We start from the raw sequence: 20,259 nt of genomic DNA, 5'->3' as shown, positions 1-20,259 counted from the left end.
CGTTTCTCAAAAGCAGTGTGAGCTAAGTTGAGGCCATTGGTGGCAATGGTCCTATGATCTACATAAAGTAGGCTTATGATGCTTTTGGTAAATGCAGCCCAGAGTCTGTCAAGCTCCAAAAATGAAAATGAAATAAAAATAAAAAATGATGATTGTAAAAGAGAAGCAAAAGTTGTCCATATGATGTTTGCACTATATTTCAAGTATTCTGAAGTCGTATGGTCATAGTTTTCTCTGAGGAACTGAATGAAATTTAAATGATTATTCACTGAAAATCTTCCTTCTAGGGTAAGTCTCAATCGTGGCTTGAGTTCAATTCAAATGTGGCACGTCGAGAAGTGACTGATGTCAACAATGTTCTATCATTGACATCAAACCAGCTATGACACGTCCTGGCACACAATATTTGATTTAATGCTATTTTAGATCGACATCTTTTTGTGAAAAGTTGAAAAAGGGGTTAATGATGCCGAAATTATTTTTTTTGGGCTGAACTTTAAAATATAAGGCCGACTACAAAATCGCAGGTAACAAAATATATTAGCATGACTAGTTTCAGGTACGTCTGTGAGATATACCTTCAGCTCCTTTCCAGAAGGCACGAGGCCCCTCTTCCCGCAGAATCTTCCAGAAACAGTCAATGAGTCCATTGTACGTGGTCTGACCTGCACGGGCAGCCACTTGTAACCGGGTCTTGATTACATCAGCAGGGGTCACCAGGGATGCGGCAGGCATGCCTAAAGAGAAGTCACACATGTCAATAAAGAGTCTGATTTAAATTCATTAGAATCCTGAAGTAATAACAAAGGTTTCAGACATCATATCTGAATATAATAGATTCATTAATATAATTCAATCCTTTTTTAAAGGAACACTCCGACTTTTTGGGACTTTAGCTTATTCACAGTATCCCCCAGAGTTAGATAAGTCCATACATACCTTTTTTATTTCTGTGCGTTCTGTAAGTGTTATTTGACGCACCCACCGCTAGCCTAGCTTAGCACAAAGACTGGATGTAAATGGATACTAGTAGCATAGTAATCCAAATAAGTGACAAAATAATGCAAAAATTTTCCTATTTACATGTTGTGATCTGTATAGTCACAGCGTGTACAAATAACAAGGCTATATGAGACAGAGACCATTTTTAATCGTATAAATACTGGGAACTATATTCTCACTAGGCGTAGGAGCACAGCTAACGTTACTTGGGCGGAGTGGCTACTTGGGCGGAGTGATTAGCGCAGCACACGAGACCGTAAACAAAACAAACGTGACTAACTAGCTAAACGTGACTCGTGATCATGGCTTACTTTGAGGAATTGGCAGACTCAGAGGAATTTTACTGTGTATCAAACCAAGATCCAGAACCATATAGTTTTGAGCCAGAATACACAGACGAGGAGTTACAAACTTTGGAAGCTGTAAGACGAAGGGAGAATCAGAAAGAACGCGGACTGGTGGTGTAAATGTGGAACATGCCAACCTATGCCGACAGAAACCGAGTGCCTTTGTTGTAATGAATGGGACCGGGTATTGCCATCAATGTCAAGGCTTGATGACGATAAAAATATTTGCGTCACTACCACGGAAGATTTCTCTGCCCTAGTAATACACCCGGCAGTTGTCTTTTTTTTCCCATTGTGACAAGATCAACTGGAAAAAACGCCCCATGCCGAGTGAACCTAATGGTCAGCTGGCCACCAAGTAAGTGATTTTGTTATAATGATCATTCATAGTTCAATGAAATTGTAGTATAGCCATTGCATACAGTGTGTCACAATAATAACAATAAAGGGGATACACAGACCCCCTATTCACGTAATAGTGTCACTACTAAGGTTATATTACATTAGCATGGCACTGTTACAGTATGGCTAATGTTAGTCATCTCAAAACATAACGGAACACTTACCGCAGCAACAGGTGATCCAATTTGTCCTGTCTTTATTATCGATGGGATGGCTGTATCCTTTAGCACACGTTTCATGGTCCATGTGGCAACTTGCATTTTTTCAAAATAGTCGTCTACAGTAAAACGTTCAGAGCAAACGAAATACTTCGTGATGGTGTTTACAGGTGTGTTTGGATCTATTTCCAGAGCAAGTAGCCATCGATTCATCAGGTCAGCGTTTGAGGTTGGAATTCTATTAAACATCATAGTAATACCTGGTCTCCCCTGTTTATTGTCGCAGTTCTTTACAATACAGCGAACACCCATGATTGTACACTATAAATCTACTATCTAGTAATTGCTGACTATTACTCCAACTCTGAGCGAACTCTCTTCTCCTCACCACGGCGCGTTTTGGGTGCTGCGCTAATCACTCCGCCCAAGTAGCCACTCCAACCAAGTAACGTTAGCTGTGCTCCTATGCCTAGTGAGAATATAGTTCCCAGTATTTATACGATTAAAAATGGTCTCTGTCTCATATAGCCTTGTTATTTGTACACGCTGTGACTATACAGATCACAACATGTAAATAGGAAAATGTTTGCATTATTTTGTCACTTATTGGGATTACTATGCTACCAGTATCCATTTACATCCAGTCTTTGTGCTAAGCTAGGCTAGCGGTGGGTGCGTCAAATAACACTTACAGAACGCACAGAAATAAAAAAGGTATGTATGGACTTATCTAACTCTGGGGGATACTGTGAATAAGCTAAAGTCCCAAAAAGTCGGAGTGTTCCTTTAAGGCCAGGATTAAAACATTAAAGGGGTCATATTATGCTCTTTTCAAAGTCTTGATTTTGTTTTGAGGGTGTACTAGAACATGCTCTCATGCTTGGTGCTTGGAAAAACTAAATGTGATGTGATTGGTTAGCTGTCCCAGTGCGTTGTGATTGGCGAACAGCTTAGATGGTGTTTCAGTACTGCACCGCACCTTGCCAACGCAGCCAGTTCTGTCTGCTCTGGTATAGTTAGGAATGGTGTCAACATTACCACATCAATTTGAGCCGGTTTCAAACCCCGAGAATATTGTACAAGAGGATCATGGAGAACCTTTGCATGCACTGATATTGTAAGGCATATTAGAGTGTTAACTAGAGATGGGCCGACAGACGATGGCACCGTCCATCGCCAATGGATGATAGACATCACAATGTTGATCCAGCATCGTGACGCCCCCCCTCCGCCCCCCCAACAAATCCGCCACTTCCCAATACCGTTTTCAGAAAGAAAATGACGTGTACACAGAACCTGAATACGAAAATATATATTTTAGTACTTTCTCACGAAGTTATATCATTGGGAAATTATACTGTAGGACTGTATAAACTCCGGTCATTTGGGAGCCGCTATTATGCTTGCCATTGAAACTGCTTTTGAGTGCACAATCACTTATTAGTTTTACTTTCATTTGCGATCGCATGTACTCTGTTTATGTGGAGCAGCAGTACTTACCACACATTTTACAAGATTAAATGTTTTGTCAGTGGTGCTCAGAATCTACAAATAATTTTCTATTATCCTCAGTCATCTCTCCTCCTTTCTCTGTTTATGTGGCAAGTGAAATTTTGTTTTGAACTTTTGTTGAACTATTGTTCCAGCCACCAAAGACAGATTCGCAAATAACCTGCCTGATTTATCTCAAACCCAGAAACACACATGAACTAGACGAAATGACTGGCAACATGGGCACTATTTTCTCTGTTGCCCCCATCAAATTGAAAAAGGTTAGAGAAAAACTTACTGTGCCATGGTATAACAGTAATACTCACTCTCTCAAGAAAGTAACTCGTAATCTTGAACGCAAATGGAGAAAAACTAACTTGGACGTTTTTAGAATTGCGTGGAAAAACACTATGTCCAGCTATAGACAGGCCCTAAAATCTGCCAGGGCCGAGCATATCCACAAACTCATTGAAAATAATCAAAACAATCCAAGGTTTTTATTTAGCACAGTGGCTAAATTAACAAATAACCAGACGCCACTCGATCAACGTTTAATAGTGATGACTTTATGAATTTCTTCACTGATAAAATAGATAACATCCGAAATACAATAACAAATGTAGTTTCTACAGCGTTTAATACTTCAGTCTCATCCATCGCACCCAAAGATAAACCGCAGTGCTTAACAACTATAGGACAGGAAGAGCTAAATAAACTTATCACTGCATCTTAACCAACAACATGTTTATTAGATCCTGTACCCATTAAATTACTGAAGGAGTTGTTACCTGTAGTAGAAGAACCGCTTCTCAACATTATTAACTGGTCATTATCTTTAGGTCACGTCCCAAAACCATTCAAGCTGGCGGTTATTAAGCCTCTTATTAAGAAACCACAACTAGATCCTAGTGAACTGGCAAATTATAGGCCCATTTCAAATCTACCATTTATGTCAAAAATTTTAGAAAAAGTTGTGTCTGCTCAATTCTGCTCCTTCCTGCAAAAAATTATCTGTATGAAGAATTTCAGTCAGGTTTCAGGCCCCACCATAGCACAGAAACTGCACTTGTTAAAATGGCAAATTACTTGCCTCTTGCGTCAGATCAAGGCTGCACCTCATTGCTAGTTCTACTTGATCTTAGTGCTGTGTTCGTCACCATAGATCATGACATACTCATAGATCGATTACCAAACTATAAAGGTATTCAAGGGCAGGCTCTAAGATGGTTTAGATCCTACCTTGTTTTTTTAAATGGTGAGGCATCTCATTTATCACCAGTAAAATATAGAATGTCATTAGGATCTGTCCTAGGTCCTCTGTTATTTTTAATATACATGTTGCCCCTTGGTAATATTATTTGAAATTACGGGATTAGTTTCCACTGTTCTGTTGATGATACTCATCTATATATCTCAACGAGACCATATTAAACTTCTAAATTATCTAAGCTAACAGAGTGTGTTAAAAATGTAAAAGATTGGATGACCAATCATTTTCTCCTATTAAATTTGGATAAGACCACTTATTGGACCAAAACAACAGTACACAGAATCTCGTAGATTACAGTATGCAACTGGACGGATGTACTGTTACTTCCTCTATAGTCAAAAATCTGAATGTTATATTAGACAGCAACTAGTCTTTTGAAAACCATATTTCCCATGTTACAAAAACAGCATTCTTCCATCTTAGTAAACATTGCCAAGCTACGAAACATGTTACCGGTTTCTGATGCAGAAAAGCTAGAAAAGCTTTTTATGCCCAAACATGTGCCCACACTACACACGGGCTAAAATTCAAAAAGTGAAAAAGCATAATAGGACTCTTTTACCGTATGTAAATATTGTGACTCCCATCTATGATTAATGCACAGTGTGCCATGAATTAGTTCAGTCAAATAAAAACCATAAGCCTATTTTATCAAATATTATAAATATTTCAAGCGTTTATCATACGGCATGCATCCTTTTTCACTTAAAAGTCCAGACAATGCTTAATAATGAGGCTGGCATAAGCCCTGTCCCACGCTGTCCGGCACAAAGGCCACTGTGGCACCAATTCAGCTCTTAATAGCCTAAATCAGCGATAGCATTTAGCCTGAACAGTCACACCGCCAGCACGCCAACTCCACCGCATGTTCAAGAGCTTTATTTAAACATCCAAATAAAATACTTCATCTGAATAATTACAAGCCTTTCTCTCTGTTGACCTGCTCCGATGGGCAAAACCTTCATTATTAAACACAAAGAGCATAAAATATCTTCAGAAAAACACTTGCTTTCATTTTTAGTTCTGTCTGTATCTGTGTTATTATCATTAGCAAAATCTAAAATTAAACATTTTCATAGAAAGAAATATAATGTTGTTAAACAATTTTAAATTACACCTGTTGGCACATTAACTTCAGCAGGCTAAAAATACTAAATTTAAAACTAGAGAACTCTGAAATATATGAAATTAAAGATTACAGACATAGAATAAAAACTACATTAAAAATGTAATACAAACATCCATTTCCTCAGGAAGAGGCATGAGTAAGGGAAATGCCCAGGGAATTGTGTGTTAGTTCAATGCCCCAGAAGTCTGCATGCCTACCAATAATGGCACACAAACTGAGCGTGTAATTAAATTTCCTGAACTGACTGTAAATCACTAATAGCCTTGAAGCTCGAATTGCTGATAAATGGTAAACTGAGTGATACATGCCATAAGAACATACCTAACCATAAAAACTTGCTTTAAACCATCTGACAGATATAAAACATTGGGGAAGACAGGAATGCTAAGCTCTCTCTGACCATGTATGGCTTTTCAATCTCATATCACGTTCAAGAAGCAGTAAATCTGAAAAGGCAAAAAGGATTAGAAATAAATATTAATTCTCTTTGAATCACATTCCAAACCATACTGGCTTGGCTAAAGATGTCGTCTTTTTAAACAATGTTTTCTTAAAGATGAACCACAAGAGTAAAATATTAAAAACAACATCAGATCTGGATCGTATTTTATATGTGACGAGGAAAGAGAGACTTGTAAAAATATTGCAAGTCAGATCTTGGATGTGTTGGCCTGGTCATGCCAGTATCGTAGGATCTGTTTATTGCTCCTGCAGTATGGCTACTTTGGGACTTTGAGATATTTTTTTTCCTCTTTTAACACTCTCAAAGCTCAAAGCACAAACTTCCAGCCTCTATATTAAACAGTGGAAAATATCCGACCCTTGGCAGGCGTGCTGCACTTCAAAACACAGCCTAAATCACTGAGCACTCTAATTACGGCCAACCGCAATGGAGCCAGCGGTGGCAGGCGGCTACCGGAGAGTGTGTGGTGGCTTACCCGCCAGCGCCCCTGCCAGGAAAAGCCTGCCAGGTCCCACTCGCCCATCGTCATCAGTCAGGGCCGCCTTGGTATGTGCGTAGCAGGGGACGTAGATGGCAGAGAAGGGGATGTCTCTCAGGAAACAAGCTTTTGCACCCTGGGGGCCAAGAAGACGGACACGTCGTTATGACCAGGACTCCCTGGTAGAAGAGATATTGTATCTCAATGGGACCTTCCTGGTTAAACAAATAAAATAAATAAAAAAATGTCAAAATCGAAGACATTGATATTTCATGAGGTATATTACGGAGACATTTTTTCATTCGAGGACCGAAGTTGTGTATTATTGTGAGGTTCTGAGATATTCTGGGAGTTCAGTTTATGGTGTGTTAATGTCAGCCCTATGGACTGAGTCTGTTTTGTGCCGTTTCGGACTTTTCACTTCAAATAAACATTCACCATGGCGTTTTTTTATTGCAAGAACGGTCATGGAGACTATTCCTGCGTCTGTCACTGTAAACAAAGCCGTACCTTCAACGGGATTCGGTTTCCTTGTTTTTAGCGTGCTGGTGAGCAGCCAGGAGTAGAGAAACAAAGAGATTTTCCTCTCAGCAGAACACTTTAAAGCCCGGCTGAAGTGCGCTTTAGACAGGCTTCATTAGACTCGCAAGGTTAATCTGCAGCGTGTACACAGGTAGCGCAGATAGCCAAGGTATCTCTTTCCTTGAAGCAATCTTTGTGCTCTCCTGCGGGCCAGGGCAGACTGCCTGCTGCGAAACCAGATAAAAATCCCCCCTTTGTCCAAAAGACCAGACCTGGCTCATCTTCTTTGGCAGAGCCCGGAGTGCCGGAGGTAAGGGTTGTGTTAATGTGGGAACATCTGGATCCACTGGCCCTCAGTGTGCATGATAACTCGATAACAGCAGACTCGCAGGTGTGTGTGTGTGAATGTGATATGAAGTGTGTGTCTTTGGTTTGGAGCACGGGCAGGGAGAAGTGGTGGAGGCCCTGCAGCAGCAGAAAGGAAGAGGCGGGGTAATTAGGCTGACAAAGACCGCTCTGTGCCTGGGCTGGACCCTGAGGAGCCAGGCCGTCTGAGAGAAGCAGGCTGCAGCGTGTCTCCTGCACTCAAAGCACATTGTCCGTGTGGCTCAGGAGAAACACAGATGGAGGGGAGGCACCGGATTCGACATTCTTACACACACACATGCTGTTGTGTACGGTAGCAAACCACCCCCACCCCCTGACCATGACTCTGAAATAAAGGCTCCTTTCCCACGACAGGCTGACAGGTGAGCCCTGGAGACTTACCTGTCTCGGCCAGATGACAGGAGCGCAGGTTTTTTTCAAGTGACCAGCCATATGATTTTATGATTTACTTTACTGAAGTGAAGCACATTCTACTGTAATCTACTGAGTGATATTGAAATTATACATGAAGAATTGATACTTAAAAGACAATATGGAAAACAAAAGGTTAGGTCTGATACAACCGATACAATAGAAGCTGCTACAATGATTCTGACTTTGTCACATTAGGATTATACATACATACATACATACATATATACATATATATATATATATATATATATATATATATATATACATACATTCAGCAAGAATGCATTAAATTGATCAGTCAAGACATTTACAAAATTACAAAATATTTTTATTTCAAACAAATGTTTTTATTTATTTATTTTTTTTACTTTCTGTTCACCCAAGAATCTTGAAAAATGTGTCAGCTTCCACAAAAATATCAAGGGAAAAAAAAAATTCAAAATTGATAATAATTATTTAAAAAATGTTCATTGAGCACCAAATTAGAACATCTGAATGACTTCTGAAGGATCATGTGACACTGAAGAATAGAGTAATGGCTGTTGAAAATTAAATTGTAAAGCGTAATAAAATTTAAACTGCAATATTTCATAATATCAGTTTTGAATGCAGTCCTGGTGACCATTATCCAAAAGAAAAAAAAAAATCTGACTGATCCCAAACTTTTGAATATATATATATATATATATATATATATATACACACACACACACACACACACACACACACAACTGAACAAAGTGGGTGTATACTTGTGTCATATATACACATCTTAGACTTTAATGTTCTCCTCTCCTCCCCATTATTTCCTTTCCTCTCTACTGCCTTCATAAATAATAAAAAAACGTGAACACTAGTTATTATTACAGCATGAACCAACATCAAGTGTCTACATGTAATTAGCACCACACATAACACCTACGCAGAGGTGAACGCCTCATTCATCTCTCTCCAGCTGTCCATAAAATGTCAGAGAAGGCAGCCACTAGATGAGATATGACCCAACTCCATCGTGGCAGTCCCCACAACGTTGTTTACACCAAAACACTCGCTCTCCGCAACCTCCAGTGCTCCAAGCCTCAGGAATGCAGCCCTGCATCACTGCTCAGATGCATTCAGCAGAAGCAGAATAACTGGAGATCTTCTCCTGCCGCGCGGCTGAGCCTCATGGGGAAAACAGGACACAAAAGCAGCACTCAAGGAGCCGCTGTGCATTCATGGTTCTGAGAGGCTAGTGCTACCTGGTCCGACTGCTACAGCAGACCGCAGGGGGTGGATTAGGACTTGTGTGTGGGTGGGTGTGTATGAGAATTGCTGGAGAACGTGGAGCATGACTGAGGCACTCAGGGATATAAGAGGGAGTCCAGGGAGTCAATCCACAGGTGGGAGGCGCTAGAGAGCTGAAGATGCTCTTCTAGATTGTGTAGTAAGGTGAATCAGACTGTATTTTGGAGGGCTATTGGAAGAGGTGTTAAATATATAAACACTTATATACAAAATACACACACAAAACACTATACTTAATGTAATAAAAAGGCTTAATTATGCATATTTTTAGGATAGGTAGTATGCAGACAGACATTAAAATTAAGCATGCCTGTTTTTTTTGTTTTTTTTTATTGCTTATGACCCCCCCTCACTTAATATTAAACACAAATATGAAAATAAACATAAAAATCACTACAAATATAAATATGATTTTTAAATGTTTTTGAAAAATGTTTCTTATGCTCAGGAAGGATACATTTATTTGATCAAAAATATTGTGTGTATATATACTACTATTGTGTAATATATATATAGCAATATTGTGTAATATAAAAAAAGCTGTTTTCTATTTCACTGTTTTAAAATGAGCTGAATTTTTAGCTGCCATCCAGTCTTTAGTGTCTGATGCTCAAGAGACATTTGTTGTTTTTATCAATGTTAAAAACTGTGCAGCTTGATATTTTTTTGGAAAATGTGACATCTCAGGAATCTCTGATGAATAGAAAGTTTAGAAAACAAAGTTTATTTGAAATAGCATTATATATTGAATAACATTATATATGTTGTCAGTCACTTTTGATAAATTTGATGCATTCTTGCTGAATAAAAGTATTCATTAATAACCCTTTTATTGGTTCTTATTTTCTTAAATTCTTATAATAAATATAAATAAGTAGTCAATATAATGAACACTGAATTTCGCTAAATGCTGACAATTCGCATGAAAACATTACTACAACAGTTTTAGCCTATATAGGGTAATATTTCCCAATACTCTTAATTTTTTATTACATAAGCAAAAGTATGTACCAGTGAAGTACACATTGTACTCTATGCACATAGCAGATGTATCTGACATGTGAATTAGGTTTCATTTTTTATTTTTTTTTGTCTGAACGTGAAGTACCTTGTAAAGGCCGAAGAAACCCAGGTCACGGCTGACAGAGAGAGCGCTGACGCATGGCCCTGTGGTGATTTCTCCTGCCACCTGCAGACGGATCTTCACGATCTCCAGAGGGTTTGTGAAGATCACCTGAGATCCCCCAGCCTAAAGATCAACAACACAGCATAAAGGTTTTCACCGAGCTTCATTAAAATGCATGTTTGTGAGTTAGAAGGGTAAATGAGGAAAAAATGTTGGCTGAACGTATGTACAGATCATCCGTGGTAAGTTTGATGTTACAGATGTAAATACGTTCTGATGAAACCAAAGTGGAAAAGCAAAAACGACAAGGGGGAAGTAATGTGATATTCACATTACAAGAGAACAATGCTTTAAACCGGGACCGAAGAATGACTGTGCCATTGTCACAGGAGGAGGTTATACCTGCCAAAGACAGACGGTGCCTGAAACATCACACAGAACGCAGGCCCCTGGGGGCCTCTCAAAAAACAACTTCATGTCTCCAACCTTGTATTTGTGAGGAAGAAAAAAGGATTTACAGGTTGGAACAGGTTCCTCCGAGCTCTTTGAAACGGTTCGGCTTTGACGTGACGGCATCTGAGGCTGCAACAGAAGCATTTAAACATGTCTCGCCAAAGAGGCTGGCCGCTTGCCGCCTCCGTGCCCTATCTTTCCTGTTGCTCCTAGTTACTGAAGCTACACACAGAAAAACAGAGCAGAGTAATTAGATGGAAATCAGTTTCCATGGATTTCTTCTCCTTCCCCCAGCCCTCCTTTTAAATACAGAAGTGCCTTACCGTTTGTTTGTTTGTTGTTGGTTTATATCTTCTATTCTTTCAGAGATATTAACGAACGGGGTGTCTTACGGGAATCTGGTAAATTGGTCTTGAATCTCACAAGTGAGTCTGAGGCAGCATATTTAAAATTAAAGATAATTTTCATCTCATTGAAGGTGTAGTTCAAATAGGATGGACCAGAATGACCTGCACTTTTCATCCAGAGAAAATAACAGCTAAAGACATGCAGAAAGGGGTTCCTACCTTTCAGAACTCACAGCTCCAACTTAACAGTTAACACATTTCATGAATTTGGTTTATTTTGATGTACAATTATATATATATATATATATATATATATATATTTTTTTTTTTTTTTTTTTAAGTATTAGAGGCACAAATCTATAATTATCTATAAAATTAACCTTCTGTACTGAATCTAACAATTAAAATCTTTGAAAACAAATTCATGGTCATGAGAAAAAGTTTGAATTTCATATACTAAAAACTTAATGTAAACATTTGATTCAAACATTTGATACAAACATTTTTAGAAGGTTAAGCACTTCCTTTCACTGACCAATTATTTTAAAAAAAGTTACGAGTTTCGCATCCTATTTTGTACCCTATTTATGGAAAATGCCACTTATTTATGTGGAAAGTAATCTTTTATGGTTAATTATGGCGTCAGGGCCAAAAGCAATCTTTTCTTCCCCTTGTTTTGGCAAGGAATAACACACTAAGGAGAGGGCCAAGCTATTAGCCACATTAAGTGGGTACTAATTGGATATTTAAAAAGTTAGACAAAGAGAACAAGCAAAAAGCAAACAAGAACATCGGTTAGAAGACAACAGATCGATCACCTCTGGCAAAGAGGCAGTTTAAAGAGCAGGAAGCATGCGCTGCAACGTGACTGCAAGAAATGCGATTTGAGTGAAGAGTGAGCCAGCGTTGGCTCGATAATTCGGTGGTAATTACAAGGCAAGGCAATCCCCAGAGGCACTGGGAGCGTGTGTGCGTGTCTGAGGTGGGGGGGGGGCTACTACAGTACACACTTTACTGGCAAGATGAGTGCAACTGAAAACAAATACTTAACGCACACCGAGCACATAAGCATCGCACACAAAACACTACAGTCTTCTAAAAACAAAAGTTCAGCGCCAGACACAAACATTAGCTTCCCTTCATTAATACTCGCTCACATTCCGTGCATTTAAACAGGATTACACAAGCGTTCTCATGTAGAAATGGGGGCACTGCGCAAAATAAAAAAAAAAGTTTCGCAACAGACTAACAAACGAATACTGAGAAACAATGGACAAGCTGAATTACATAGCTTTACAACTAGCACTGCAAATGAACAAAGCATCACTGTATGCATGCCACGGTTTCCCCCGCTCTCTACGCCATTTTAAGTTGGCTAAGCTAGTATTTTGAGTAACCCAGCCCTCAAATGAAGGCCAGCAACAACCAGATAAGAATCCGGCCAACTCCACGGCCAGCGAGGCGTGCTGTTCTTACCAAATGATCAACTCTTGGCAACTGTCAAGGGTCTAATTCAGAGGCTGCAATGTAAGAAGAGAGGAGCTTGAAATTTTAATCACTGCAGTTCCACAACCCTCACAATCTCTTGCTTTTCCCCTCTTCTGTTTTCTGTGATTTTTACTCTCCTTTCTCAGACAGGAACACTCACGGTGTGCAAATCAGTCGTCTAGTCTTTTCCCACTCAAACCAAATAAATAGATTTGATTTGCCGTGGCTGCAGTGTCAATAAACATGGCTGTGAGCGAGCGGCGCGTGTACAGGCGTGAGAAAGAGAGCAGATCCTGCCAGGCCAAACACCGGGGATTCGGGCTGAGATGAAAGGAGCTGTCAGAGAAATCAGAAGAGGAAAAACATCTCCGTGGCACAAGCTCCCTTTCTGAGCTGACTTCATCTGCAACCAACTTGATGTATCCGTAGCCATCTCTTTTCAAATCTCAGAGCAGAGATCTTGTGGCTAAATGCACTCACGTTGCTATAATCGAGACTCGCAATCATCCAAGAGTCTGTGATGCTTTTAAATGGAAACCCACACGTGTTGAAATGTTTTAGTAATGACTGTGATATGAAAGAGGGTCTTTCAGCATCCTGGGTCAGGGCAGACATGAAGAAGCAGTCTGGTTTTGACAGGTCTCAGGTACGACACAAACAGGAAGGCTACCGCTCTTTGAAATCTGAATTGAAGGCATTCGCTTTCACACAGATCAGACAAGAATGAACTGTAGCACATGTAAACGTTGCAATAATAATGTCAGTTTCACCTTTACGCTTCTAATGAAAAGGGTAAGTGATCTCCTGTTCATGCTTGTGAAGGGCAGGTTGAGAATCAGCAGCCGTGGGGCGGCAGACTATGATTTTGATGTGAGATGACACGTTTTTAAACTCTGATGGGGCTGAAGTGTCTTTTCGGTCACCTCACAAAAGGAAAGAAGTGTTCCCCCAGGCCAAGGCTTAGACCTCAAAGCCCACTGACATTCAAAACTAAACTCCTTATTGTCAGTGTATGGTTACTGCATTATGTATGGTTTATTTGTGACCCTGGACCACAAAACCAGTTTTAAGTCGCTAGGGTATATTTGTAGCAATAGCCAAAAATACATTGTATGGGTCAAAATTATAGATTTTTCTTTTATGCCTAAAATCATTAGGATATTAAGTAAAGATCATGTTCTACTGTAAATATATGATTAGTAATATCCATTGCTAAGAACTTCATTTGGACAATTTTAAAGTTGATTTTCTCAGTATTTTGATTTTTCTGCACCCTCAGATTCCAGATATTCAAATAGATGACGTATAAATCTGAATTTAATAAAATCGACCCTTATGACTGGTTTTGTGGTCCAGGGTCGGATATCAAAGTATAAAGCTACTCACACATCCGCCAGCCAAGATTTCAGCAGGTATAGGGATGCTGCCATCTTTTTTCATAGTCTTTCCTCTCACAAAGTCGTTCACCTGTGGAAAAAACAAACAATGTAGCATCAGATGTCTATAGTTTCTTGGAGGAAGAGAACTGCATGGGAGATTTTTTTTACACCTGCACAGATTCAGCACTTGCAGAAATCAGCAGAGATTTTTTTTTTTCATAATTCAAACACACCTTGTTTATTTTACTGGGAATGTTTTAGCATCCAGTTCATGTAAGGAAATATTCAAAAGTGACTTAATTTAAATGGGCACAGCTATAGCAGGCTGGACAATTCTTCGATTTTCCTATAGAAGCCTGTTTGTGCCTCAGAATAAAAAATAAATAAATAAATAAACAAACAAACCAACTGTGAGATATCAAGTCACAATTACAATTGTTATATATAAAATTGCAACTGTGAGATATAAATTCACAATTTTTAAGATATAAAGTAACAACTGTGAGATAAAGACACAATTGTGAAAAGTCCTAAATTTAATATGAACTGCAATTTTGAGAAAGTCAGCTTTGAGGTATCAAGTCTGTAGTTGTCATTTTAAGATCTTAAGATATAAAGTCAACTGTGAGTTATCAGGTCATAATTTGAAGATTTAAAATCAATTTTGGTATAAAGTTGCAATTTTGAGATATAAAGTGGCACTTGTGAGATAAAGTCATAATTTTGAGATATATTAAGTTGAAATGTTGAGATATAAAGTGGAAATTTTGATAATTAAAAAAGGTAAGCTAAAATTCTGGATAAAAAGCCACAATTATGAGATATAAAGTCACAGGTGTAAAATATAAATTTGTAATTCTAAGAAAAAAAAAATTACATTTGTGATATAAAGCTGTAAATGTGACAATGAAGCCACACTGAGAGATACAAAGCCGTGATTGTGAGATTAAAAACCACAATTGTGGGATATAAAGTATAAGTGAGCCTGCTGATGCCCAAATCAAGGGGATCCAACGGAAAACAGATTCACTTCTTTTTCAAGGGGCTAAGGCGAGTCAGTGAAGTCAGGCAGCAGGCGGCCGGGAGAAACAGAGGGGTGCATTTCTGAGGAGTTAAGGGCTTTGGTTTTAAGAGGCCAGGCTGATGTGGTGAAGGGAGAGCACTTACTGTAAGCTTTATGGCTTTCTCGGGAGCCACGCCCAGAAGCTGTGGTACGAGGCCTATAATTAGAAAACAAGTTGATTAAAAAAGACAGGGGTGTGGGAAGCACGACTTTCCTCAATATAAAAGCTGCAGTGCTGCCTCCAATTCTCTATCATCCACACACTAATGAACACTATTGATGTGGAGTGTATAAATATCGGAAACTTAACAGTACTACAAACTCTATTTCCCTTTAAAAACAGTCTTAACCAAAGTTTACACAGCCCTCAATTACAACGCAGATTTCTGGCTTAGACAAAAACAAAACTAAATAATCTGATTTAAAAAGTGATGTCCCACCCCCGGCAGTAACAAACAAGCGCAGTAATGTGGGCATACTATACAAGTGTAAATAGGCCACACGGTTAGAAGAATACAAAAACACAAAAATTTCCTAAAGGCATGGTCTACGGAGTGCATTTGTGTTTATATACAAGCAGATGAATTTACAAATAATATTTTTTTAAAACATAATCATCCATATATTCCCCATAAACAATTATTGTTCATGCATGCTGCTGATTGTTTTGTGTTTGCCAGGATAGTGATATCATCGGCTGTCAACTTTACCAGTTTCTGAGCATCTACTCTTGTCAATAAACAATCAGCGTGACTTTGCCTAAGAAATTTGTGTCTCGAAAAAAAGTAAGCATGTTTATTACTGTCCTGCATTGAGGGATCTGATAGAAAAAGCTGAAAAAATATGCTAAAGATTATTTAAAATAAAATAAATTATTTTAGCTACATTAATTGTTTAACCCAATTAAAGATGCATTCAAAATCATGTGGCTCAAAAATCTGCCATTTCACAAGCTCGAATGAGAAAGATACTTCTGTACTAAACGTACACTAAACTTTGTGTTGGTCTTTAAAGTACATTTTATGCATTTAGCTAAAAGCCTGGACTGCTCACTTCCTTGTTTAAAAACTAAACTATCCATTTGCAAAAAACAAAAGCACTTAGTGCTCACTTCAAATATAGTGCTTTCTGTCATAAAGCACTGATATGCTCTACTAAAATGAGCACTGAATTTTCTAAGATCTCAGCCTCTCTTTTGTCAGCTTTATGATTGACAAATACCAGCAATTAGTGTTTTCAATGGAGGTCACATGGCAATTGCACCTTGCAATCACAATTTAAATCTGTGACCTCAGAATGCTTTAAAAACTCATGTTCCAGCTCTAAAATCAGAGCAGATACTCATTATCTGAGTGCCATTGACTGCATAGAGCATTCATGTTCTTCATTGTTAAGCTCCTGTGCTGGTATGTGCCCTTTCATGCTCTGCACATTGTCCCCCTCAAGCAGCAAAGGTAGACTTAATCTCTTCAAAGCAGGTAAGGTCAGAAGGAAGATGACCTGGCCCTGGCTTTCATGAAAACTCTTTTTGTTGGTGTGTCCCCGATGGCCTGGCTGCACAAAGCCACTGACCTCTGTAGAGGCCGAAAAAGCCCTCGTAGCGTACGACCTTCTTGAAACAGTCAATGCTGTTCTTGTACATCAGCTCGTCCACGAAGGAACCTGAAGAACGTTGGTTCTGCATTCGGGTCTTTACTAGGTCGATGGGGTACACGGCAGTGGCACCCATGGCTGTCATGAGAGGAAATTTGTTTTAAACTATGTACGACTGTTTAAGGAATAGTTCACCCAAAAATTTAAATCTCCCAAAAATGTATTCACTCTCTGGGCATCCAGGGCACCATATACAAACGAAAACGGTCCAAAACAGCTCTAAACAAATATGATGACCATTATTATGGATTATTAATATATTATGGACAGGTATTTTGGCCAGAAGCAATGGTTTAAAGTTAAAATGATTTAATGATGGGACTTGTTTTTTAGAAACACTTTTCATTTACAAGACCAATTACATGATCAATTACTGGACTACTGTAATATCAGCTACTTTGGACTCCCATTCACTGCAGAGGATCCATTGGTAATGTAATGCTTAATTTCATCAAATCTCTTCCGATGAAGAAACGTTATAAGAGTTATATCTTGGATACCCTGAGAACGAGTGCATTTTCAGTAAATGTTCATTTTTGGGTGAACTATTCCTATAAAATAGAAAATATGCTGGCTGATGAAGGACACATCAAACAAGAACAAAAATAAATAAAATAGAAAGGGAAGAAAGTCAGGATATTTTGGAAGAACCCATCAGTCAGTTCTTATCTGACAACTTTGGGGTGGACACAAAGGGGATACAGCACCGACAGGCTTAATTAAAGAGTGAGTCGCCCTGCACTACCTCCTTATTACCTTGTCTCCTCTGAGAGAGCCAGACTGGAGCCAAACACAGGGCCAAGCACCACCTCCTTACGTACACACAATCCAACATACACACACACACACCCCTCTGATCACTGACAGGTACAAAAGGAGGTTCCCATGGTGCATAACCTCATTAAACTAGAGAAATAGTCCCCTATGAAGGCAATAAGGCAGGCTTTGTTATTCTTTTTGTGCAGTCCTGCTATCTCTGGCATGGAGGAGGAGGGGCTGCTGCTGGTGCAGGCTCAGGTAAAGGAGTGGTGCACAATGATCTGTGACTGACTCACCTCCAGCCACAGAGCCCAGAGTGAACCTGTACGCCGACTCAGCGGCCTGAAGCAGAACCGAGCGAGATCCATCCCCACCAGACTGCTGTGGAGTGAGAAAATAAAAAGATGATATAATATAATATAATCATTACATTTGAGCACTAAATCAGCATATTAGAATGATATATATAATGATATATAATGATGAAAATACAACATTTTAATATAAGAGAAAACATAGAATCGAATAGAATGTAATATATGGCTTATAAATAAATTAGAAGCTGTCATCAAAAGTTTTGCTTCCATATTTTATTTTCGATAAATGTACTATTATTCTAAAGTTAATATGGAAAATAGAAGAAAGAATGCATATGTGAAAACTCTTGATTAAACATTGAATGAAATTTTATTAGGATTTTACAACATAATAATATACTTAATTTAGTTTGATTCAAGATCTCTAGATAATTAGAAAGTTAGTGTTAGTTGAGATGAGCAGAAACCACGATCAAGTGGGTTCAATCATTGCCCCAGCCACAGCCATAGCCCCACGGTTAGAGAGAGCTTAAGAAATAAGGCCAGCCAGAATCATCCAAGCGTCCCATGCTGCATTCCCCGCCAGAGATACAGTCGCCCTGCCTACCCGAGACCACCTGTCAGGAACCTCAAGGTAAATGCCCAGATTGCCACTGTAAATGCCCAGATACACCCCTTCCAGACTCACTGATGGGTTAAGGGTGTGGGATGAACTGTGTTGGGGGAAGTGGTGAGGGAGAGCTGGCCAGCAGCCCATAAGGCCAGACCACAGCCCAAAGCAGCTCATTGTGGTGGGACTGGCGTCTCTGTCCCAGGCCCCCACTTCGTATGGCCCTGTACGAAGGAATAACTCAGCCCTCGATGTGTTTGGAGGCAGGACTTCTGTTAAAATAAAGAGGGAATATATAGACACAGACACGATCTCTTTCTTTTCCCTGTAGAGTCTTCAGGCCTTTCTGTCTGTTTTAATTTCCCCTCATCTCACCATCAGACGCTGATAAGTTTCCTCGACTGCTGGGCTCGTGTTTCATTTACAGCTTTTTATATGTGTGATCTGTGTGCTGATGACAGATTCAGATATTCTCTTCTTTCACTGCTCTGGTTAAAGCGAAGACGAGAGCTCTGCAGTAGCTGACGGAAAAATCCAGAGGGGCTGGAAACGAGGCATTGATCAGAAGCACTTATAAACACAAGTTCTCAAAACATATCGTTAACTTCAGCAAACGTGATGTCAAAGAATAATGAACAAATACCATCAATAGGAGTAAAACTAGCACATTTAGATAAACAAAACTTGTTAAAGTGATTTGATAGGATATCTAAGGATATACAAGTCACATTTCTGCAATGACAGAACAAAGAAAAATATAGAACAGTCTACTCTGGGTGTGTCTAAATCCGCTCCCTATTTCAACTACAAGTGTGCTAACCAGAGAGTCAAAATCGTTCAATCACTGTCAAAACTGTTCAAATACATGAAACATTCCCAAAATTCATATTAATGCCACTACATTCATTTACTGGAAATTCTGTCATGTCTTTCTAAGAATCTCAAATTCTCAGAGAATGAGCACAAGTATAAATTCATGAAGAAAATGCCTTATTTCTGAGATTTTGTTTGTTATTATCCTTTATGTATCTCATTTTGTTATTATTTATTATTTTATACACTTGCTGTCAGTAAGACTTAAAGGGGTCATATGATGCAATTTAAATTTTTCCTTTGTCTTTGGAGTATTACAGACTCCTGGTGAATAAAGAAGACCTGTAAAGTTGCAAAGACTAAAGTCTCTAATCCAAAGAAATATTCTTTATAAAAGTTAAGACTCGTCCACACCCCCCTAAAACAGCTCGTTCTAACACGCCTCCACATCTCTACGTCACGATGTGGTAAGATTTGCACAACGCCGCCCAGATGTTCACGCAAAGAAAGAAGGCATAACTTTAATTTTCATTATAGTATTGTTGTTGCCGCCACTGTCATGTCGTATAGATGCTGTGTGTTTGGTTGTGAAAGCGAAACTACTTTGTTTGGCCTTCCAAAAGAGGACGATATCCGCTTCGTCATGCCTGGAGCTGATCCGTGCTGGTCGCTGAGGAAATACATCAAATTCGCACTGTGGATCGCCTTTCATGGACAAAGCGGCATTCAGCCTACGGTCATCACATGTGGTTGCCCCAAGCTCCTTCGTAGAATCCGCCAGCCGCACCGTTGTCAAGCCGGCCCACCTCTGCTTACTCTAGGCCTCCGGCCTCCGCTCACTCAAGGCCGTGGTGTGTAACGCTGTTTTGTTGAGAAAGCGAAACTACTTTGTTTGGCCTTC

General features: G+C 39.2%; 1 protein-coding gene across 3 annotated transcripts in view; it reads right to left on the bottom strand.

Moving 5' to 3' along the window:
- Positions 1-20,259, bottom strand: part of LOC132104706 (electrogenic aspartate/glutamate antiporter SLC25A13, mitochondrial) — a 46,282-nt gene that overhangs the window by 6,719 nt on the left and 19,304 nt on the right. For 2 of the 3 annotated variants that reach the window (XM_059510266.1, XM_059510267.1), the window contains 7 exons: positions 17,915-17,999; positions 16,779-16,937; positions 15,311-15,363; positions 14,151-14,231; positions 10,459-10,599; positions 6,738-6,876; positions 579-737 (listed from right to left, as the gene is read on the bottom strand). In XM_059510266.1, the coding sequence (XP_059366249.1) occupies positions 579-737; positions 6,738-6,876; positions 10,459-10,599; positions 14,151-14,231; positions 15,311-15,363; positions 16,779-16,937; positions 17,915-17,999 (817 nt within the window). Of the gene's footprint in view, positions 1-578; positions 738-6,737; positions 6,877-10,458; positions 10,600-14,150; positions 14,232-15,310; positions 15,364-16,778; positions 16,938-17,914; positions 18,000-20,259 lie in introns of those variants that run through there. The other variant, XM_059510268.1, reaches the window with a different exon arrangement.

This window comes from Carassius carassius, chromosome 25 (assembly GCF_963082965.1).
Source record: "Carassius carassius chromosome 25, fCarCar2.1, whole genome shotgun sequence".
NCBI lineage: Eukaryota > Metazoa > Chordata > Actinopteri > Cypriniformes > Cyprinidae > Carassius > Carassius carassius.
This window is presented reverse-complemented; position numbering and strand designations above follow the sequence as displayed.